Source organism: Xyrauchen texanus, chromosome 22 (genome assembly GCF_025860055.1).
Source record: "Xyrauchen texanus isolate HMW12.3.18 chromosome 22, RBS_HiC_50CHRs, whole genome shotgun sequence".
Lineage (NCBI taxonomy): Eukaryota > Metazoa > Chordata > Actinopteri > Cypriniformes > Catostomidae > Xyrauchen > Xyrauchen texanus.
In genome coordinates, this window is record NC_068297.1 from 1,715,850 (window position 1) to 1,740,627 (window position 24,778).

Sequence of the window (24,778 nt, forward strand, 5' to 3'; positions counted from 1 at the left end):
GTCTTTTTCATGAAATAGGAGCAGAACAAACTTGTGTCTAAATGCACTCGTGTTTCATGAATGAGGCCCAATATGTTGTACTGTCATGAGGTCTTAAGTTGTCTCATTTTAATAACAAATCTGTATTTTTTTTTCTCCATCTACAGGAAATTAAGCCTATTTACTGAGAATTTTGTTTTGTATCAAGACCTTATGACAATAATCATGACAATTAAACACATTTCCCTAAAAACTCGCATTACTGTATAATGCAAAAATATGTAATTTACCGTAATGGGAGAAAAAAAATAATGTTTTTGTACATCATGGTAGTATTTGTTGTACTGCCTTTAATTTAAACTCATTTAAATAATTAAATACATAATTGCTATTATTTTTTTATTGTGCTACTTTAAAAAAAAAAATGAACTAGACTTTTTGAGTAGCATCCTCAGTAGCGAGTACCTAAATCTCAAAATCACAACTGAAAATAACAATTGAGAATTACAAAGAAAAAGAAATTAGGTTGAAATATGACCCAGACTTAGAGGTTACTATAATGTGCATTTTAATTCAGTTAATATTATACTATTTTTATATTACATACAATTTTGTGTATTTAGTACCGTAATTTCCGGACTATTGAGCGCACCCGAATATAAGCCGCACCCACTGATTTTTAAATAAAATATTATTTTGAACATAAATAAGCCGCACCTGTCTATAAGCCGCAGGTGCCTACCGGTACATTGAAACAAATGAACTTTACTCAGGCTTTAACGAAACACGGTGTGGCAGCGGGCGTGGTCAAGCGCCCGTCCGGAGAGAAAAGCGGTAAGGCGCTTACACCTGAGCTAAATTATGTCTAACACCGGTGTCTAATTTCAGTAAGCATGGGGAGAGCGGCTTAAAAAGGCAGCAGCCACAGAGCTGAGAGAGTGACACATGTCAGTCTAGTGTTGGCGCATAGAAGAATTGAGAAACTTTATAAAATTGATTGTAAACATTGCTGTGGCCATTAAAAGCCTTACCTGGAACGTCAAGTGCCCTGCTGAAAACTGTTTTCCCAAGAAGGACACGTGAAGCAGGGCACTTGAAATTAGACACCGGTGTTAGACATAATTTAGCGCAGGTGTAAGCGCCCTTACAGCTTTTCTCTCCCGGACGGGCGCTTGACCACGCCCCCGCTGCCACACACGGCTTGTAATAAAACATTTGCAGTAAACTTGTAGCCTACCAAGAAAGTCATTGGTCACTATCTTCCTCGTCCTGTGCACTGAAGTCATCTCCTTCGGTGTCGGAGTTGAATAGCCTCAGATTTAGTTGTCTTTTTGCACTGAGTCAATTCCTCACGCTGCTGTTTCCAACGTCTTATCATCGACTCATTAAGACCAAGCTCCCGTGCAACAGCCAGATCAATCGCCTTCAACTTGAAAGCAGCATCATGTGCGTTTCTCCATGTCTTTGCCATGGTGAGGGTGACAAAATTACTACCGTAATCAGAATGATGGGAAGTTTGAGCGCTCGATTTAATCTAAACAGTATACCAAAAAAGTTGTTTTGACCTTAACCCGCTCGGCAATTTCATTGGTCTAATGAAAGCTTCACGCCAAAAAACTGAGCACGCCACAGAATGTTTTTTATATATATATATATATATATATATATATATATATATATAACATTTGAAAGCTGGAAAAATCCATATATTAGCCGCGTCATTGTATAAGCAGCGAGGTTCAAAGCGTGGGAAAAAAGTTGCGGCTTATAGTCCGGAAATTACGGTACGTGACATTTTATAAATCCATGCAAAAAAAAAAAAAAAGAGAGTAGACTTTGTTATGTGATGTATAAACTTTTCCAACAGTCACATGCTCACATCCGCGGAGAGTGATGTCACATCTATTCCTAGCAACCATCTCCTATGCCAACAATAAGGAGTGCATAACGTTTACCCTGGCAACTGACCATTTAGCTTTGAAAAGCTAGTGAGTATCTAATTCTGTCATGTATTTATGCCACCGTGAACGCAGGACATCTGTACCTCATTATGTTCCAGACACGCGATCATGATTTCAGAGAGAATGACCACACCCGTGCGCCCCACCCCTGCGCTACAGTGCACCAGAACCGGCAGGTTTGTGTTCTTTGGATCGCTCGAGCTGTTTGTGTGTCTCCGCACGGACTGGATCTCCTCCAAGTAGGCTGAGACACAGAAATAAAGCAGTTAAAAGAGCCACACCAGTCTAATAACACACATACTGAACAATGGAGAAGGGCCTAGTACAGAGCCTTGCGGCACACAGCACAAAAAAATATTTTTTAGCTTGAAGTGGTGCATTAAATACCATCACAGATTTAAACATATCATGAAAACATGTCGTCACACAGGTTGAAAACGAGTAAATGATTAATTCCATTTTCAATTATGAGGTAATTAATTGTAAGGAAAATCTATAATGTTTAATTCAATGCCCATTTTATGGGATAATTTAGTTGTGAGCCAAAAGCAAGGCTGGTTAATGTTGTACATACTGTGGAACCCTCTGAAGTCTTCTGGGCAGCCATGGTCAGGCCAGTCTGTGTACTGTAGATGCCAGACGGTTCGCTCTTGACCTGTTAGAAGATGTTTGATCTTCAGTCCTGTCGTGGCGTAACAGCCAGAGTCTGTACGGAAGCGCGTGGTTATCTTAATCCGCCCATATGTAACGGTGTTGTGGCGCGAACCAAGACGAGGCCAATAGCGGAAGCTCTTCTCGCGACCCCCCTCCTACAGGTCAAGTCACAAAACAAATGGTTTAATGATGAAACAATGTAACAAAAGTGAAACTTTTCAGATTCAAGCACAACTGGAAAAACAAGCCAATGAGTGTCGTTGTGCACAATGAGTTCAATGTGCTAAGAGACTGGTTTCCACATTCACCTCCTCCGCGGTAACCATGGCGATGATGGCAACTCCTTGTTCCCAAACCATTTGCCAGAAGTCTTGGCAGGTGTTTGAGAGGGGACCTTGAGACGCTATATAAGTCCATTCCTTACCGCTAACCGTAACCTGGTGAATACATTGACATTATAAAGTCATGTCTGTTAAAGGAATATTTCACAAAGAAATGAAAATGCTGTCATCGTTTACTCACTCTCATGTCGATCAAAACCTGTATGGATTTTTGATCATTTCTTTTCACGCTGCCATTTTCCATACATTGGGAACAGGGACTGTCAAGCTCCAAAAATGACAAAAAAGAACTATAAAAATAGTCTATATGATTCATGTGCTTTATTCCAAGTCTTGTTAAGTCATATGATAGATTTGTATGAGGAAGAGACACTTAACTTTCAGCTTAAGACTTAACTTACACATTTACTGCACTTTTTTTTGACAATTTTGGAGATTGTCAAAAACAGTGTCCATCCCCGTTCACTTACATTGTATGTAAAAGAGCAGCTCAGACTTTATTCAAAATGTATATTTTTGTGTTCTACGGAACAATAGAGAGAAAGTTATGCAGATCTAGAATGACATGGAGGGTGATGACAATTTAAATCTGTGGGTGAATGAATCCCTCCAAATGCTGTATAAATATTCTTGTAAACCATCTGTGCAAAATACAACTTTTAGTGTTTGAACAGACGCTAAAGAGCAAACACACTAATAATGAAACCAATGATCTGTCGTGCTATGCCGAAAGAAAACCAAAAGCATTTCAGTCATACTTCAGTTCTGCTCATAACTTCAGTGCATTATCCTTACAATGAACTGAATCATCATCCTGTAGCACACCTAAACATGTATGACAGGCACACGCTCTTGGTACTGTAGCTCACCCTGATGTTCGAGGCGTTGATGTAACCTGTGTTGTTCTCTTTGGTGGGCACCAGCTCCACACGTGTGTCATCATAGGGCAGGACATCTTGGAAGCGATTCCTGTCGCTGTTCTCGGGCATCCGGGCGATGGTGCATTCACAGTTGGGCCATCTTTTGGCCACCTGCTCGTACTCCGTGAAGACCATCCCCTGATCCACACGCTGCTCCAGTAACTTACACTGCACAGTGAACGCACAGGATATGAGGGTCTGTTTACAACACATTGACCTTATTGCAAACTACAGCATGCCATAAACAGAATCTAAGCTTATGACTAAGAGCAGTTTAATGATGGGTGATATCTCTAAAAATCTAATATTTCATATAAATCACAATGTAACTCAATATTTTCAGCCTTTTGACAACAGGGTCATTAAAGAATAATGTAGGAATGTCATGAAGTCTCAACAGATCGATTATTGATTGGCACATTATTTTCTAGATACTTTGAGGCATCGATATACAGTATTTCCATAAGCTGATTGTAGAGCGGAGGAGGGCGGGGCCGGAACAACGCACGCCCGGACCCCGATCAGCCTGATGGGGGCGCGCGAGGGATAAAGGCGTCCGGTGATGACAGTTCAAGAGAGAATTGGCAGGCATCTGGCATCTGTTTATGTTTGTGTGTTTTTGGTTCAGTTTATCATTAAACTATTATTTATATTGTTAAGTCTGTTCTCGCCTCCTCCTTTCCCTTATACCCTGTTACACTGGTGCCAAAACACGGGAAGGAGGAGGGATGCCTGCCGCAGAGTCCTCGACACTGCCGTCCATCCAGGGGAGCGCCGTTGCCATCTGCCAGGGGACGGTGTGGCCCAACCGCAGAGAATGGCCACCGTCCGAGAGGCGAGTGGGGACTGGACTCCCCCCTGTCTGGAGCGAAGGAGCCGCTGCCAGGGGCGGAGGAGTGCCCTGCCGTCCCCAGAAACGCGGAGGGGTCAAGAGAAGACCGTCGTCCAATCAGCTGCCAGGGGCGGAGGAGTGTCCTCACGAGTCGCCGAGAACGTGGAGGGGCGTTCTGTCCGCTGGGGGTCGGTCTGAGTGATCGAGGACCACACGACGATGCATCAGGGAACCAATGAGCAAGTTATTTCTCTCTCTCTCTCTCTCTGTCGCTCCGTGTTGGCCTTTCCCTCACCTATTTTATTTTTGTTGTTGTTTTTGCCCTCCTGTCTCCTCCCAGGTCGAGGAAGGCGGGGCACAAGGCACGCCCCCACCCCTGCTGTGAAGGGGGTGTACATCATGCCGGGGGCTCCCCGGCCTGAGGCAACGCCAGGAGGAGGGCGGGGCCGGAACAATGCACGCCCGATCCCCAATCAGCGCGCGGGATAAAGGCGACCGGTGACGGCAGTTCAAGTGAGAGAGAGAATGGCAGGCATCTGCGCTGTATGTTTATGTTTGTGTGTTTTTGGTTCAGTTTATCATTACACTATTATTTATATTGCCAAGCCAGTTCTCACCTCCTCCTCTCCCTTATACCCGGTTACACTGATATTTACATTAGAAGCCTAATTTGTGTGCTTTCCAATTCACTGTCATTTGCCCTTCCTTTAAATGTAGTCTGGCATAATAGCTTTGGGAGACCACAAGGGGGTGATATAACATTTACTGTACTTTATACTGAAGGACGCAGCAGTTGGAGTTGTAGCTGAGTGCTGCTGATATAGATAACGGTTTCGAAATTCAGAATGAGCCATGTATTTCGCAAGACGTGTCTAGTGTTGAACCCCCTAAAGACTACTGTGCAACGAGTAGCCCCATTTATATCTGAAATTTTTTATACAAAAATGCAGATATAGATTGATAACCATTGGGAACATTTTCTGATTAACATTGTGTGAAAAAGGCTTCGATCCCAAGCCTACAAATAAGGTTGTCCAAGATGAGACCAAATAATAAATCTAGTTTAAAACACACGACAAGTACATAGAAATGTAATGTGTGCCCATGATGGTTTAATGCATAAAAAAATAAAAAAAATCTTAAATGTCAAGTGATTTAACCATTAAGTAAAAGGTGTTAAAATACTTCACTTAAAACGCAAAATGACAGCTCTCAATAACCAACAACATGATTAGAGGTGTATTCAAGTACTTCTGAATAACTTAAAAGATCCGGACAAAAAGGTGATTGATCCAATGTTCAACATACAACGGTGTCTAAAAGTCTGAGACTAATATATTTATAAAACAAAATTACATCCAATATGTTTTCTTTTAACCTCATAATCTTTTTACATGATTCAAAGTCCAAAACCAGTAAACTACTGATCCAAAAACCAAACTGAAAGCAAATCTCACCCTCTCATCATTAGAAGTGTTCTCCGGGTCGTCCTTGCCTTCATCGGGCAAAGGCATTCTGGATGAGGTCAGGCCATTTAGAGCCGCCAGCTTCAGCGGACCAATTTTCTTGACCTCGGAGCGACCCTTCTTCATACCCTGACGTGAGATGACAGCGATGCACAAAGAAAAAGAAGCAAACAGAGACTGTGTAAAGATCAGTTGACTCTGAGAAAAGACACACTCTTTACTGGAATCCTGTCGTACATGTCAAACAGCCTGTTGGGCGGCATTCTTCACAGCGCAGGTACAAAGACATGTGATCAGCCTCACCCCAGAATAAAAAAAACACCTACTCCTCTGTCAGCTTCAATAAAAAATGTAAAGCCACTAACAGCAGAAGGCATTGTTCATGTCACACTGTTTGCATCATGTGCAATTTCAAACCAGTTTGGGTTGTCTTGTAAAAACGAACCCTGATCAGATGCAAACGTAGACGTTCAATAGAATGTTCAAGCTGTTCCTTTCCGTACAATAAATGTGAATGGAGACGTTTGCTGTCCAGCTCCATAAAGACGAATTAGCACCATAAGTAGTCCAAATGACTCAAGCTCAATTTCCAAGTAGGGCTGGGCGATATGGCTACAAAAATGTAATTTTGCGATTTTTCAGCCTATTGACTTACATAATGACCGTTAACTCACTTATCTGAGCGACTACACAAAACGGCTAATGACTCGATTGTGTTCAGAGCTATTTTACACACATCTCTCTCATTCAAAGCAATATGTCTAAATGCATATTGAGTAAGTAAATAGCGATTATATCGGTTATGCCGATTAATCGCTTTTTGGAACAATAATTATCAGCGAAAATCTATGGTGATACCTGACGACAGTTTTTTCATCATTTCAAAACAAAAGTCCCTGGTGTGTTTCGGGCTTGTTTCAGGGTGCGTTCACACTTGTAGTTCAGTTCTCTTGGTCCGGACCAAAAAAGAAAATGATACATTTAGTCCTGGTTTGCCAAGCGTTCACAATGGCATTTTTAACACTGAACCGTAAGATACAAAATGCATATGGAAAAGGTCTCAACCTGATTGGACAGCTTTTATGACGTATATTTTGCGACGGAGCTACTTGCTGAACATCCATAACAACGCTGGCTAATGGGAGAAATACGCTCATTGGATTTATGTATATATGGTGGTATTTCTACCAGCTGAGAACAAATGAAGAGTTAATAAAATGTGTAAAGTAGCCAAAACAGCACCGGGAATTCCTCCGTTGTACACACAAACAAAGACATGCTGCAAGGACGGCTGACGGCGGTTCTGACGCCTGTCCCGAACTGTAATGGGCAACATAGCTCAAATGATGAGAAGAACCAGGTATGCTTGAGGTCAGTATTAGGCAAATTACTTCCTGTTTTTGGTCTGTTTAGATGTCTTTGGTATGGTTCGACTGATGAACACCGCATGGACCAGAGTTAGATTGGAAGCGGACCGAGACCCACTATTCAGGGCTATGATTGAACAATAAACTGTAACTGGCATTTAATTTATTAAGGATTATTTGTCTGTGCCCGTCATAGTAAGGAAATTCTATCAATTCTATTCTATCGGCCGATTAATCGGTTATCAAGCCTTTCCCACCACCTTAGTTATCTGTATTTGCAAAATTCACTATCGGTCGACCTCTAGTAAATAGGCCTTCTTTATATATATATTGTTATTTGCTATAACCTTTATTTTAGGGATGTACTGATGTATCGGCAGCCGATATTTATCAGCCAACTATTGACCAAATTAGAATCATTGGGATATCAGTTATAAAGCATGAAATCGCTGATATAAAAGCACAGATGTTTATATTTATTTATAAATATTTAGTAACACGCGGTGTAAAAACATTGAATAAATATTTAACTTTCTCGTTCCCACATCAATGTGGAAAAACTGCTATGAATGGACGTGACCGTTGTGAAAGCGGCACTTGTCTAGACTCTACTGTACATATTGAGGGAAACCATTCAAAACACTTTAAAAACCAGCAGACTTTGACTTCTGAGACATCGGAATAATATCCATTAATGCTGCATGATTGATTACTAAACATACAGCGGTTTCAAAATATAGTCTGCATTCAAGCACCCTCTAGCGGTCTGGACGGCATTATACATTAATACAGAATTTAAAAGGGGTTTTTGTTTCTTTAGTAAAATCTTTAGATTTTCTATGATGTGGTTAACATTTCTGTGGAATTGCCCAAAATATGCATTTATGCAGATTTATGATATACAGGCTGAGAGAAGTTTAGTATACAGTATGTAAATACATACGTGTAAAATGTGAGTTATGCTGATTTGAACTGCGAAAACATAAGTGCAAAAATGTTTTAGAAATGCAAAATAACCCTTTGTTCTTAAAAATCCTCATGTTATCATTTTAGTTACATTTTTGTATCTTTTTAAATAAGTTTATCTTCTATTTATCTTTCATTGTGGCTCTCTATAAATGTTGGCCTGTCATGGGTTCAACAGATCCTATCCATGTTCAATATAAACTATTTAGAACAGTTAAAAGCTTTTGTGTTCCACATTGTAAATTTTTTAAGCCTAAGGTAAGTGGCAAAATATCGGTATCGTCCTATATTTGTTTTTGGGTTAAAATCAGTATCGGCCAAAAATGTTCATATTGGTGCATCCCTAATTTATTTAATTAAATAAAATTAATGCAACAAATACTGGAAAGACCTTACAAAGCCTACGTGATGGACAAGAAGCGACTTTATTTTTTTTTGGGGGTCCCCTTTTCAACCAATTTGAAATTCCCAATGCAATTTTAAGTCCTTGTGGTCACGTAGTGACTCGCCTCAATCCGGGTGATGGAGGACGAATCCCAGCTGCCTCTGCGTCTGAGACAGTCAACCCATGCATCTTATTACGTGGCTTGTTGAGCACGTTGCCACGGAGATGTAGCGCGTGTGGAGGCTTCACGCCATCCACACCCAACTCACCACGAGCCCCACCGAGAACGAACCACATTATAGCGACCACGAGGAGGTTTCCCCATGTGACTCTACACTCCCTAGCAACCGGGCCAATTTGGTTGCTTAGGAAACCTGACTGGAGTCACTCAGCACGCCCTGGGATTTAAACTAGCTAACTAGCGAACTCCAGGGGTGGTAGCCAGCATCTTTACCACTGAGCAACCCAGGCCCCCGGTCAAGAAGCAAAGTTGTTTTGACTCTCACACTGAAGGGAACTTACTGGTGGTGGAAGTCCATCGATATTCCTTCTTGCAATGGGCACATCTGAGACGGGTCTCTTAAAGATGTCTCTCTTGTGCTTCATCCGCCCCTGTCCACTCAAATCTCCTTCTGACACTGAAGGCGCTATGTGTCCGGGCTCTCGAAAAGCCCGTAACTGATCCAACTCATCCTGCTTGCGGATGAGCGGGTGGGCTTGGTACGCTTGAGCGCTAGTCAGGACGGTTTCCATACTGTGGTTAAACGGATAAGCAGGAGGATCAACGATGGGCTGTCCCAGCGGCGTCAAGTTATGCTCCGGTCTGCACACGGCATCCTGAGACTGTGGCGTGTGTCGGCCACTGTCATCTTCAAGCTCCTCTTCCTCACCGCTGCTGTGCACCAACATCGTGGCGTCGGAAAGAGATTTTTTGTGCCCGTAGCACACGTCCTCTTTAATGACCGCATCCTCGGGTTTCGTCACTTCCAGTACGGCGTTGATTTCGGAGCTGGAAGGCGTGGCCAGCTTCGCTTGGGAGAGCGAGGGAGGGGTTTCAGCCGCAGATGCAGATACCTGTGTAGTTGATGCATAATAGGTCCATGAACTTCATCAACATCAAGAATTTCTGCACAATTATTCGAAACAATAATTGAGATTACAGCTGCCACAATTAACTAACTGTAAAATAGGGTCAATTATATAACAGTGCATATAAGTCTCCTCATGTTGCATTAAATATTCTATTTAATGGGTATTTGGCAGCTGTTGGGGCATGTCCACTGCATGCTTCGGTGCATAACTTCTTGAAAAGCTAAATAACAGTTTTGGGTCTTTAATGCTTCTATGACGGCCAATGTAAAGTTTAGATGAATTAATCCACCAATAAAGTCACAGTTCTGAGCTTGTTTTAGATGTGTGGCCAACAGTTGGTATTTTAATATTATGATCAATAATGAACAATTAGGACTTTTGTCAGTATCGTGTAGCCCTAAGTGAATGATTCAGGTCAAGTTTCAGAACTCAAAACTTCCTCTCCAGTCGAAAAAGATATCATTGTTTCCACTCTACAAAAATGACTCAGCCATATAGTGATGTCACAGTGTAGTGTAATTTGAATCGCCCCACCTCCACAACATACGTAATCGTCACGGTGAAAGAGAGAGTGGCTATTGTAATTTGCTTTTAAATAGAGCTGTAAAAGTTTCTTAAAATCGTGATAACCGCTTTCACCGTTAACAAAGCATAAACCAGCATACACACTGGTCTGAGTAGGGCGGAGCCTTTGCCATGTGTCTGTCAGCACACCACATCGCACATTCAGTGACGAGGAAAGGACCTCTTAATGCTATTTGTTGTACAAAACAAGCCCAAATGAGACTCGTGATAGAAATGATGTACTTTGCAGCCTCTGTAAGGCACAATTTAATGAGCACAGAAGCATGTCAAGTCTTAACTATCATAAAAATGCAGAATGAGATGTGCTTGACGCCCTGGCGCGAAGCGTGAATGTCGCTTTCATTATTGCTGTAGCACCAATAAGCGGATAGCCACTTATTCTTCATTATTTCTTTACTTTGCTATATTAGGCTTGCTCCATGCTGTACATCCCTTGTACTGTATCTATGTTCAAAATAAAAGCATAAAAAGTTTATGCTTTCTCTTCAAGAGCGCTGCACTAATGATCCATCACGGGCACAACACCTGTTAATGGCCCTTAATGCAATAATTCCCCATGTGTTAAGCAGTGTTAAGCACTGAAGATGGAATTTCTAATATAACCAGAAAGAATGTGATAAAAACAAATGCTAATTTACAAATACTAATACTAACTCCAGTGTGAAGATTACATTCGCTTTACGTTGTCATGCTCCTATTATTGAGTTAAGCATGACTAAAGCTGCGTACACACTGCCAGCAACTTTGGCTGGCGGTGAAGTCGCTAGTGGGCGTTCCCACTACTGGTTGCCTAGTAACGTTTATAAATGACATTCACGGATGCCATTCCATTGCTGTTGACACAGCGAGCCAACGTTCGCGACAGCTCGTGTCGCCGGAAGTCACTGTGCTCTCATTGAAAATGAATGGGATGGTGTCTCTGGCAGTGTGTACGCAGCTTTAACTACATGCTTGTGTCTGTTTACTCCTACATCATTGTCATTAAATATAGTTTAATACTTAAACCCATCTTGAGAACAAATAGTTTGAATTTGCGCTCCAAGTGTTTTGAACGCAAGAACGTAACGCATGTTTGTGTTGTTCTGCTGAAGTGTTTTGTTCACTGTATAAACTGTGTGTTGCTCACACAGCTGAAGTTTCACTTACTGCCCTCTGGAGTAAACAGGTGGTACTGCAAGCTTGCATTTCTCAGGAATCTTCCTTATTACGGTCCGAGGGCATAACGATTAATTGCGTAAAAAATTTTTAACGCATTATTTTTAATAAAATCACTTATTTTATTTTATTTTTTTTTTGGTAATTTATTAATTTGATTTAATTTAGTGTTTTGTTTTCATTCTGGATTTTAATATACATTTTTTTTATTTGGCAATTTATATTTTAAAATGTAATGTTTTTTTCTCATCTAATTTATTTAATTGATCAAAGTCAGAGAATGCTGCCGACAGGTTTCAAAAGTAAGCTATAAAAATGATTTAATTTAGTCTTGGGCTAATGTTAGTGTTCTAATAAAGAACATTGTAGGTTTTCTTCTTGTAGCTTTTCTATTTATTTTTCATTTAATACATCTTCTGCATGGAAGGTTATGAAATTTAAAAGCATACTGAAATGACTTTACAGTGGAGAGGTAGATAGGTGCTAATTTTGCCATGGATCGAGCAAGCAGCGGGGTTTCTCTAATCCAGGAGTGCAGAGCGAGCGAGGAGCGGGAAATGGACAACCTGGAGTGGAGCAGGAGCGATTAAAGAATGCTTTGAGTGCGGAGGGGAAATTGTTCTCGCACCCCTCACATACTCCAATTGCAATGAATATGCAACTTATGGGGGCTAGTTCTTTAAGTTAGTCAACCTCTCACTTAAACATTGGGAAATGTTTAATGTTACTTGAACTGGCGCTATTTAGTACATTCCCATCTTTATACTGTGGAAGGCTTTGTTTGGAAACAATAATAAAACATAATTGTTACAGAAAACAAGTGCATTTTGACTGGAAAAGATGTACTGTATATAAACAGAATAACATTTCAGCACTTTTCAAGTCTGCAATTAATCGTTAATCGTAAGATCCCAAATGATGTTGTGTTCCTGGTTGTGTAAAAATGGAATCTCTGGATAGCCATTCGAAGGATCCCGACATTAGGAATGACGTTCTTGAATGCATGGATTCTTCTGAAAACCAAGGACTTTTTTAAAGTCGTAGCAGTGCTAACAATGTTGGACGTGACAATAATGCCGGTGAGTAACAAGTGCAATTCTTTCTGCCTATGTTTGTTTGATATGTAGGGAATTGAATAGTCAGTCATTTGTAAAATCCATGATCATGACTCCAACGTGGAGCGAATTGCACTTATAACACGGTTACTTAAATGCACAATAGCGTAAATTATTTTATTATGCAAGAAGAAAACATAGCTTGAAGTGCAACTATATTATGACTATATTTATCATTATAAGTGAACCAATGAAAAACTAAAAAAAAGCATGTTATGACACTTTTAAATAAATAAATTTTTAAAAGACAATTTTTGGCATTTTAACATTTTTAATGATTAATCAAATAAAAAAAGCCACATTTTATTTCCTGTATATATTATTTCCACATTAAATTTAACTTAAATGGAAATATAAATGTTTTATTCAATATACGGTGTTCAAAAAAATGTTTCTGAAATTCGAAGTTGATTTTTAATATCTATCATCAATTTTATCGATTAGTTGTCGCAGCACTAGTTTTTGGTTTTAATCACCTTTTTGCCTTTACTACTTAATTGAATTGGTCCTCTGCTGGAATAGGACATTTTAAAAGTATTTAATGTAGCTTCCATTTATTATGAGGTCATAAAAGCTGCATGCATACTTAATATGCAACACTTAAAAATAGTTTCAGATGAAGTGTATCAAAAGGTCACAGAAGGCATTTCACCTTTCCAAATATGATTTCATGTCAACACCCACCTTCCTCTCTTTCAGCCTCATGTTTTCTAGGCCGTACGCAAGCCCAGCGATCTCGATGGAGTTCCGCTTGTGCATGTGCGGCCGGCGTGTCATGACGAGAGGCTCGCTCACTTCCTGCAGCGAGTGCGCCACGGGCAAACTGTCCTCCTGGAAGGTTTGTACTGAGTGATGGACGCGGCGTGTTATGAGGTCGGGGTTACTGCTGCTGACGTAGAGGTGACGCGACAGGTCCGGCGTACTATTGGCTGGTCGAGGGTGAGGGTACGGATAAGGGGGTGGTGGCCAGTAAACTTGATTCCTTATAATGTTGGGCGGTGGGTACTCCTGGGCCTGCTGGAGCTGGACGTTTGTGAGCTCGGGGACACTAACGGCACCCACTACGGGTCGTCTCTCGGTGGGGTACGGGTATGGAGAGGGACTGTGGAAGCTGTAGTTGAGGTGGAACGGGTATTGTCCTGCGCCGTGCTCGCGGATCTCCGGTTGGCTGTAAACAAGTGGATCGGGTCGGCTGTACGCGTAAGAGTTGCCGATGTTTAAGTTCCTCATGGAGTGGCTCTGTCGTTCGGTGGGCGGTACCATACCCTGGTTTTTCTGCCTCATAATGGTCTCGTAGTCTGGCGTGGCGCGGTAGGACGGTGGAATCAATGCGCTGTGGCGGTGGGAAGGCACGTAGTCTGGCCGCATAAGATCACTTCCAGTGATGCTGGGGTTGGAGGACATGGGCGATGGTTGCAGGTAGTGCTGAGGGTTGTTAAGGGAGCTGGTGCTCTGGGCGCTGTACACACTGCCATTGCGGATCCTTCCGTTATACTCGTGTGGAGAGCGGTCGAGACTGGTCTGGGAATGGTAGTAAACACAACCATTCTGATTGTTGATGTAAAGGTTATCTGTGGGAAATCAAACAAACGTCAACTGAAATTAGACAAAACAATGTGAGTGTGACAGTAGTTGGGCAGATTTGGTGTGTTGTAAAAACTGTGACGGAGTTCATGGCACACATTCTACCTTGTGAAGACGTGTACGGCTCTGTGTAATGGCCATTAAAGTGCATCTGAGGTGGCATCATGTAGGTCTGAGGTTTTGGCTGCAACAAAACGACAGCAGCATTATTCGGCAGTCGGACACATTAGATTGGTCCCAAAAACTAGTAAGGTGCCTACCTAGACAGCATTTCAAGGCAACATACGTGTGTCCTAATGCTAAAGCTGTTCCAAAGGGTACTAGATATAGTCCCTTCTAAAATACAATCTTTTGAATAAGCCGTCGAGAGAAATGATGATTATAAATACATTTACATAATAAAAATATATAAAGAATAGTAGAATACCTGTTGATACACGCCCCCTTTTTGAGCACAAACCATGAAAATGACACACCTGAACTTGTATTTACGGGACCCTTTGCAGTACGGACACAGTTGTAGTATCTTTTGAAAGAAGACACTTTGAGCTTCCAAAGTTACAGAATGAATATATGTTGTTATTTATTAAAGTTAGAGAAGCTGACGTTTATAGTAATGGAAATATTCTGTGCTGAACATGTTTTTATAATCTAAATAAAACAATAATAAAAGTGCCAAGACACTCCAGAAATACAATGTTCTCAAAGACACGAGTCTAAAGAAGTTACGTTTCAAATCTGAAGATGATTTAATAATAAATGAGGTTCCTGCAGCTTTAATGTCTGTAAAATCTCTGGAAGTGTTCAGAGTAAAATTAAGCTCCGCCTCTCAAGACGACACTAAATCTGACGGCACTGCTCGACTATTATGAATAAAACTACGCCACATTTTTAAAAATAGACTTTGGAGACGGCTGGTTTTGTTTATGGGACTCTAATATATCAGATCATAAACAGTTTTACAACATGAATGCTGCTCAGATTGCAGTTTGATGAAGAACGATGATGAAGGAGAGATCTCATGTAAACAATGGAGAATATATCAATATTTCTCAAAAAGTGCTATTGGATGTTTTTCAATGAACTCTTGTCATGGACGTTTGACTCAAGTGTGTTGAACTGGATTCATCTGGCGATCGTGTTTTCATAATAAAAGTCCCATTTTGAAATATCCCGTTTGATATCCCCCAACTTCTTTAGACTCGTGTCTTTGAGAACATTGTATTTCTGGAGTGTCTCGGCACTTTTATTATCGTTTTATTTTTATTATAAAAACATGTTCAGCACAGAATATTTCCATTACTATAAACGTCAGCTTCTCTAACTTTAATAAATAACAACATATATTCATTCTGAAAGTGTCTTCTTTCAAAAGATACTACAACTGTGTCCGGACTCCCGTAAATACAACCATTTAAGTTCAGGTGTGTCATTTTCATGGTTTGTGCTCAACAGGATAAACCACTTAAAATGTTTTACATCTCATATGCATTTTTCACTCTGGAGATTAAATCATAATTAAAACTGATAGTTGCAAGGATTCACTTGTTAACTTGTTAAATCCGCAACAGCAGTATCTATAAAATATATATGCATTTTCTTTATATCCTCCAGTAACACTTGATTGTGATTGGCCCAAAATTAACAGGTGTCACGTGACAGCGCTGTCTATAGAAAATCTCATTCTCTCACTGGGCTACTGTGTAACATTTGGAGTAAATTTGGAGTAACACATTCAAGGGATAGTTCTCCCAAAAATGAAAATTCTGTCATTATTTACTCACCCTCAAGTTGTTCCAAACCTGTATGAGTTCCTTTCTTCGGTTGAACACAAAAGAAGGTATTTTGAAGAATGTTGGTAACCAGACAGTTGACGGTAGGCATTGACTGCCATAGTATTTTTTTTTTCTACTATAGCAGTCAATGGCTACCATCTGGTTAACAACATTCTTCAAAATACCTTCTTTTGTGTTCAACCGAAGAAAGAAACTCATACAGGTTTGGAACAACTTGAGGATGAGTAAATGATGACAGAATTTTCATTTTTTTGGTGAACTATCACAGCAGTTCAGGCTCTGGGTTACGAACCAGAAGGTCAGGGGTTCAAGCCCCATCACCGCCAAGATGCCACTTTTGGGCACTTGCTCCAGGGGTGCTGTATCATGGCTGACCCTGCACTCTGACCAACAAATACATTTCACTGTATATATGCAAAAATGTATGTATAACGTGTGACCAAAGAGAAAGGCTTCTATTCTATTTTTTAACAGGTCAGTCTCAAACGTTGTATACGCAGGACCACACACTCCAAAATTGTCAGAGCAAAATATTTAATACTATTTGATATTTGACATTCTAGTTACAAAAGTTTGTCAATTTTGGTATTAAAAAGTCTAAAATTAGTATAAAAAAATAAATATAAAAAGTTATCAAAATCTGGGGCAATTCCACTGAAATTAACATCCTACAAGTGGTTTAAGCAATCAGCTATTTTCGGTTCCCGTTTCATAAGTGCCATGTCAGATAGTTCATTCATCAACCCGACACATCAGCATCCAGAAAACTAATTATTTTGGCACGTAGCAGGCCTAAAATGTCCTCAAAATAAGCTGATAATAATTGAAAAGAAGTTCCAGAACCGAATGACACAGGAATCAACAGGTGTTTTTGCGCCGAAATAAACCCAGAGACGAATGAAATCAATGTTTAGGTATTTTTCTGCGCAAAATAAAAAAAACGAAGCATCAATAAAATCATTAACTTCACTATTTATCATGTTATAAATAAATAAAAAGTATTGTATCTGAAATCCCTTGACATAATATTTCATTAACAGCAATAAACACACATGACCTATTTTCATCATATTTATGGCTGACTACTTTGACGCTCTTAATCTCATAATTAGATTATGCGACTTCAGCCGGGGTTTCACAGACAGGGTCACATATATAAGATATAATGCCAGGCTTCATACAATCTAATGTTGCGTTAAATGACCTCAACGACAGCCCTCTAAATTGAGATTTCACACTATGCGACCAAAAAACGTCTGTTATTAGCCACTGGCGAGTCAATTTTAACATTTCACTCGCCAGCGATGGAGTTGTGTAGTGTCCGAGGCCCCTTTACTGAATATAAAGCAGTTGATTTAGAAGCCGGATTCAGCCTTGTCTTTCCCTGCATGATGAAGAAGCACTTGTGTCATTCAGTTGAACTCCAAACATCTCAGGGAACCGCACCGCTGACGTCACAACAGCAGCTCTCTTGAGAGCGTGTGAAGATGAACCACTTCTCAAGCACTCTGTTGTGCACGCCGTCAACAGAGGCTTGCGCTAAACTCCTGCGAAAATGTAAACAAGGTATAAACGGATTCATTTTGTGAACGCAAAGTGCTCCAGTTTCACTTAACGGCCATGTAATGGCAAATATCCGTGGTCATTGTGGGTTTATTCACGCAGTTATAACACGCAGCGAGACAGAGGAGATGCCCTATTTCAGTGGAGATGATACAATGCAAGAAACACAATCTCAAAGGCTTCCTTCATGAGAAATAAGAGCTTGTGAGTTAATCAGAGAGCTTAAAATAATGTGTGAAAGTGAAGAATAAGGCAGAAATATTTTACTATTGCATAATATAATATAATAGCTATACAGGTTAGCTGGGTTACAAAACAAAACATTGAAAAAGTCCAATGGATCAAAAGTAAATCGCACAAATAAGAGAGATATATTTTAGTTATTTAGACATATTTTGATAATTAAAATATTATTTTAATTATTTTAAATTTTATAATTTTATTCGACTGTCATTCATACGTTTTTGAAGCCTGAAAAGGAAATCATATACCTTTATTTTATTATATGACCCAAGATAAATATGTATAAATGATTGTTGTGTGCATGAAGCACACATAGTGAGTTTGTATGTAATTAATCGTCATATATGCGAAACACCTAAAACAGAAAATTAAATCATTAATTAAAACATGAATCATAGTCATTAATCGCAATTATTTGTCAGCCAAATTTCACAATCGAGACCCCCTAATTTTCATTATTAGGTTCCACCTTGTAAACTGTTTTGTTGAAAGCGTACGGGGTTTCAAACAGTGCGTCTCATTAATAAAAATGTGATTTCATGACATCATATAAATTGATAGAATGTGAAATTTGTACAATTTTAAAAAGCTAAAATATGATTAAAATAAGAGCAAAATCAAAAACAAATAAATGACAATATACAATATTGTGTGAATATTTATGAAGAGGCCTCCTCTCTCAGTTGCTTTAATACATGTTTTAGTCACATTATGCTTAGATGTCCTCAAAAGTCTGGCAAGTAAACACTAAAATTGACTAGCCGATGACGATTCTTTCCAAAACGATCGTAGAGGGTTGCAACTACACAACTGCGTACATACTTGCATGCAATGTTGAACTGGTAAGAGGCAGAATATTGTAATGTCTTTATTCAATAAATATAAGGGACTTTACAGTTATCCAAAATATGACTTCTTGCATTACATGAAGGATTTCAATCAGAGTTACATTTAAATCTAAATCGGCAGTTTAATCAAACGTTCTCGGTTGCGATCGCTTTGATTGACATTTGAGCTCAGTGAAGTTTAAAGGAGACTCAAAATGGAATGGCACGCCTGATTTTGAATTCATAACATTTATACATTTTAAGATATAGAAATGAACAGTAAAATATCAATATGCACTGGAGAGAAACAACTGGCAAGTGCATCAAACAGCACAAGCGGTCAATGCACCTGATGCGTCCTCCAGCTCACGTTTAAGTGTTTGCGTAAAGTCTTTGAAGTGTTTCACCAAGAGCTTCTTTGGGTTTGTCTCCACCACACAACTGTATGCCGCACATATCCGACTAATCGATTTACATGATCGAATATTAGTAATTTGATCAATTACAGCAGCACTAGTATTTTAATGCATATCAGTGCAATGCATTTTTGTTTGTGTGGCATGCCGAGATGATGCCAAATGTATGTAGAGCACTCTAAATAAGTTACTTAAATTTAATTTCCATTTTGCTTAGGATGCTGCCTTAGAAGGCAGCTCGCTACGCAAACAGCGAATGGCAAGGCGCCTTGTTAGGTTTTGAAAAAAGCTGTTATTCAATCATAGAAACACAACTGTTGCCAATAAACTGATCTTGCAGAGCCAAAAATCTTGAATCCAGAAGTGTCCCGTAGAACAAACTCCAGTTCAAAGCTGTTCTATAGTCGATTGAGTGGTATTACGCTCACCAGAGACAATCTTGTGGAAGACCGTCGCCTCACTGGGTTCACTGGCGCTGGCTGAGTTTGACTGAAATAAAACAATAAAAGACGCATTTGAAATAAACCAGAGTACTAAGCCATCAACTCATGATTTCTGACAGTGGAAAGAATGGAGGGAGTTCCAGGAACAGCTAAAGCTGTTTGTGATTACACTGACATTGCAAAGTAAAATATAAACGACAAGGTATTAAAGTTGGCATGACTCGATGTCCGCCAATCCTCTCCATGTGGAGACTGGTGCTCAGGAATGTATAAAGAAGCTTTTTGTTACTGTAGAGGATTTTTCTGCTTTCATTTTGAGCATCACAAACTTACTCCAACATTCTGGCAGTTTCCACATGGGGATTTATATACGTCGATCACGAGCCAAAGTTATAGAGTGAATCTCACGAAACCGGTCAAGAGCATGTCAAGAGTCACATATCACCCCAAAATGAAAAGAGAGCTCATTTGTTGCATTGTGACATTTCCATAATGGCTCTTTTTTCCATGTCATGACAGAATGTGTTGTGCTGCCTTCATGCTGATTTAAACATTGTATAACAGTCACTGAGAATGAGAATCAAAACAAACGGTCATTACGGCAATGCTACACGGTAAGATTTGTTTTATGCTAGCCTGGCCGGACCAGTTGATTTGCCCTGCCAACATTTCCACTGACTCCATTAATACAAATCATAATTTTATTTTTAACTAGGGCTGGGTGAAAATATATTTTCAGAATTATTGCAATACCAATTAATACCAATTCTTAAAATCGCAAGATCAACCATCCATCCATCCATCCATCGTCAACCGCTTATCCTGTGTACAGGGTCGCAGGGGGCTGGAGCCTATCCCAGCTAACATTGGGCGAAAGGCGGGGGACACCCTGGACAGGTCGCCAGTCCATCGCAGGGCCACACATAGACAGACATACACTCACACTCACCTCCACATCCACATCCACACCTAGGGCAATTTTTTTGGAGACACCAATTAACCTAGCCTGCATGTCTTTTGGATGGAGGGAGGAAGCCGGAGTACCCGGAGAGAACCCACGCAGACACGGGGAGAACATGCAAACTCCACACAGAAAGGCCGGGGCAACCAGGGTTTGAACCCGCAACCTTCTTGCTGTGAGGCGACACCACCGTGCCGCCCGCAAGATCAAAGGTAGAGTAGACCGATATATCGGTTTTACCGATTAATCAGTGCCGATAGTTGCTTTTTGGAACTATTATCATCGGCAAACATCAATGGCAATAGTTACAGATACTTTTTTTCATAATTTCAAAATAAGAGTCAGAACGAGTGCGTTTCGGGCTTGTTTACATTTAAAAGTCCTGCTGTATGTATGCACCAAACCTTCTGTTTTTTGGGGGGATTTTGGTTGAACAATAAACTGTATCTGGGATTTTATTTATTTAGGAATCTTAGTCTGTGAACGTCAGTCATCATATTAAGGAGACAATAATTTTTTTTGCATTCTATAAATAATAAATAAAAAAAAACTAATCGGCCGATTAATCGGTTATCGGCCTTTCACAGCACTGTAGTAATCAGCTCGACCTCTACCTTAAACTTTATTTCAGTTTTGGTTGTTGATTTTTTTATCTGTTCAATGTATAGCAATTCTAACTGCATAGTTTGGGTCCTGTTGTTACTTCGTAAAAACATTTTTTAGGTAATGTACCAACTTCTAGAATTTACAGCTTTAGCTAAAATACTTTTTAATATGCAAGCAACGTTATATTAAATATGCACAAATGAATCAAGTGTCAAATAGTATCTGAATCAATCTAAGAGCTTCTGAATCCAATCAAACCTGGACATTTGTCAAATCCAGGGCGTCCTGAGTGACTCCAGCCAGGTCTCCTAATCAACCAATTGGCCCGGTTGCTAGGGAGGGTAGAGTCACATGGGTAACATCCTCGTGGTCGCTATAATGTGGTTATCATTCTCAGTGGAGCATGTGGCGAGTTGTGCGTGGATGCCGCGGTGAATAGCGTGAAGCCTCCACATGCGCTAGATCTCCACGGTAACACGCTCAACAAGCCATGTGATAAGATGCGTGGATTGACGGTCTCAGACGTGGAGGCAACTGAGATTCGTCCTCCGCCACCCGGATTGAGGCGAGTCACTACGCCACCACGAGGACTTGGAGCGCATTGGGAATTGGGCAATCCAAATTGGGGAGACCCCACCCCCAAAAAAAAGAAACTGGAAACTTGTGTCATTGACAGCATTTGTGGCATAATGTTTATGACCACAAAAATGTATTTCGACTTGTTCCTTCTTTTCAATCCAGGTTACAGTGAGTCACTTACAATAAAAGTCAATGGGGCCATTTTTTGGAGTGTTTAAAAAGGCAGAAATGTGAAGTTTATTATTTTATAAAAGCACTTGCCTTAATTCTTCTGTTCAAACTTGAGCTGTAAAGTTGTTTTAATCGTCATTTTACAGTTGGTTTAGGGTTTGTGGCACATCGTCATGGCAACAAAGTCGTAAAATTGGATAGAACTTAAAACAGAAAATGTTAGTATGTGTTTTTATGACACTAAAATCACATTGTTTACGTCTTGTGTCTATACTTTTGAAAGAGTGAGCATTTTAATATTTAGGATTAGCCACATTGACTTCCATTGTAAGTGCCTCAATGTAACCTCATTGAGTCGAGTCCATTTTTGTGGTTATCAACATTGTCACAAATGCTGTCAATTGAGCTTTATTGAACCTGTATTGAACCCAGAATATTATTTATGCTGGAAAAATGATGAAAAATGATGCCATGATGCTTTCAAGACTAACAGGCTAGTGATCAATCCAAAGTGTTGAGCTTGTCCTCAACTATCATAAAAATAATTTCACAATGCAACAATCATTAAAAAGGCTTTTTTATTTCCTTTTGAATTTGGGGTGGAATGTGATCTGGACATGTTCTGGTGAGATTCACCCTACAGGGAGTTTCCTGTAGCTGATATGAAAGCTCTGGTCAGTGCTGCCTGTGATGAGCTCACCCTTTATCAGCCGGCACAGAGGGACGCAAGAGCGTCGGAAAGCGAGGAAATGAGAGAGTGAGAATGGACCTCTGGGGACTGTCAGAGGAATCAGGGCCATCGGACGGCTCTCTGGAGACAGTAAAAGGACAGCGGTGAAGACACAGAGAGAAACAAACACACAAAGACACCACACACACAAACTTACAGGCTGCTGTTGTTAATTTTGTAAAACTTGTGCCGCGCCAGCCACATTCTGCACACATACTTGGACGTCTCCATATCCTCCTGAACCAGAGCAAGAACATAAACAAAATGAAATCAGTCTATAACACTGGCTTATGTGTTTTAGCAAACATTTTTAAAAAATGTGTGGCATTCCTTACATGCCTGTTGCAAATCCAAATCCTTCTTGACCAATGAATTAACAACCAGTCGTTCGTTATTACAGGATACATTTTCAAAAATCTAAAATATGCTAATGAACCAGTTGTGAAAAACTCATTCAAAAGAACATTAACTAATGAGACATAAAGGACTTAAACGTTTACTATGCATCAGCACAATTTCTAGCCAATTTAATATTACAGCAGAGCCCTTACAACACTTTCCACGCCTTTACCATGACTTTTAAAATTGTATTTATTTGCATGAGACTCCCTCTAAGCATATAAATCAATATACATACTGTGTGTGATGGCATAACTCCATGCTAATTTAGTCTTTGAGCTATTTTAGGCAAAGAAAAGCATGTAAACCATCCGAGGCAAGTAGACTTACGGTCTGGAACTGGATTGTGTCCTCTTTGTTGGCGAGCTCCAGGGCAAAGAACGACTTATTATGAGTCATATTATTAATGTCATTCCACCTAGAGAAACAATGAAGAGCTCGAGTCAGACACATGATAAACGAGCATGAAAGCATGCACAGTCTCGGTCATTACTATGCGAGCCACGTACATACCGAAACGAGAGAGGTGCTTTCCCATTTTTGTGCTTGACGAATATTCCGTCCAGACAGGAGCCGATAATCACATCTGTGCTTTGGCTGTCCTGTTTACACACATGCAAGGTAAATAAGAGTATTCATATTTAAAATCAACTAAATTAATCATGACACCAGACTGTAATAAGGAATATTCCTACCATCGGAGCAATTCAAGCTTCAAATACTAATATATATATATATATGATACACCTGTTTTCAGCAGGGGGCAGTAAGTGCAACTCCAGCTGTACAGGAAATGAGCAGCATATTCAGAGAACAAACCACACCTTCCGACAGCACAAGATGAGAACGAACACAGCTTGATGGTGCACGAATCCGAACGCAAGGATCTCAAGTAAGGCTGGGCGATATGGCCAAAATTGTTATCGCGCTAATCTTTTTCATATTGTTCAATATCGATATTTATCACGATATACATTTACATATTGCACTTTCTTTGAAGAACAAAACATTTATTCTAAACAGTCAATATAGTCTCTACAAAACTGCACAGGGGGTCCAGAGACGGCCAAAGCTGCGGGGTCTGTGGCATCTTTCACCAATTTTACCGTCTTTTACCGTTTATCAATTGAAAATGAAGGTTAAAAGATCATCCGTTTGTTCATAGTGACAGCAGTCCAGTACTTGTTGCGATATTTTTACATTAAAATAAAATATTTTGTATATTTCTTTAGATTCAGATACTCAAGTACTCATTTCACAGATCAATCTCTTGTTTGTGGCTGGTGTACCTTTGCCTGGACACTCTCCTCACCGTAGCCCTCCATCTTTTCCACCGTCTGCATGTAGAGTAACTCAGCCTCAGGTGCAGACAGACCTCTGGCACAGAAGCAGAGATTAAAGGTCACATTCAACAATGTGCTTATCTTGTGATATTCTGTATCGGTCTCATCAGTGCTGATTCTTCCTCATTCATATTGTGCATTACAATTAAATGACATCAGGGGTTTAGGATCGAGACACATCTTCCTTCCAAAAAAACTACTTCAACTGCATGCCACGACATGAAAAGAAATTAAGAAATAACCTGCGTTAAGCTTTGCAATATAAAGTAGCTGTAAAAATAAACGAAAGATCTTGCTTC

General features: G+C 40.0%; 1 protein-coding gene across 3 annotated transcripts in view; it reads right to left on the minus strand.

Moving 5' to 3' along the window:
* LOC127662344 (tyrosine-protein phosphatase non-receptor type 21-like) overlaps positions 1–24,778 on the minus strand; it is a 39,454-nt gene that overhangs the window by 3,230 nt on the left and 11,446 nt on the right. For 2 of the 3 annotated variants that reach the window (XM_052153472.1, XM_052153474.1), the window contains 14 exons: positions 24,426–24,513; positions 23,650–23,738; positions 23,467–23,554; positions 22,895–22,974; positions 22,708–22,818; positions 19,676–19,736; positions 14,508–14,586; positions 13,503–14,389; positions 9,394–9,945; positions 6,145–6,282; positions 3,805–4,023; positions 2,903–3,031; positions 2,515–2,749; positions 2,024–2,184 (listed from right to left, as the gene is read on the minus strand). In XM_052153472.1, coding sequence (XP_052009432.1) covers positions 2,024–2,184; positions 2,515–2,749; positions 2,903–3,031; positions 3,805–4,023; positions 6,145–6,282; positions 9,394–9,945; positions 13,503–14,389; positions 14,508–14,586; positions 19,676–19,736; positions 22,708–22,818; positions 22,895–22,974; positions 23,467–23,554; positions 23,650–23,738; positions 24,426–24,513 — 2,917 coding nt within the window. The remainder of the gene's footprint in view (positions 1–2,023; positions 2,185–2,514; positions 2,750–2,902; positions 3,032–3,804; positions 4,024–6,144; positions 6,283–9,393; positions 9,946–13,502; positions 14,390–14,507; positions 14,587–19,675; positions 19,737–22,707; positions 22,819–22,894; positions 22,975–23,466; positions 23,555–23,649; positions 23,739–24,425; positions 24,514–24,778) is intronic. The other variant, XM_052153473.1, reaches the window with a different exon arrangement.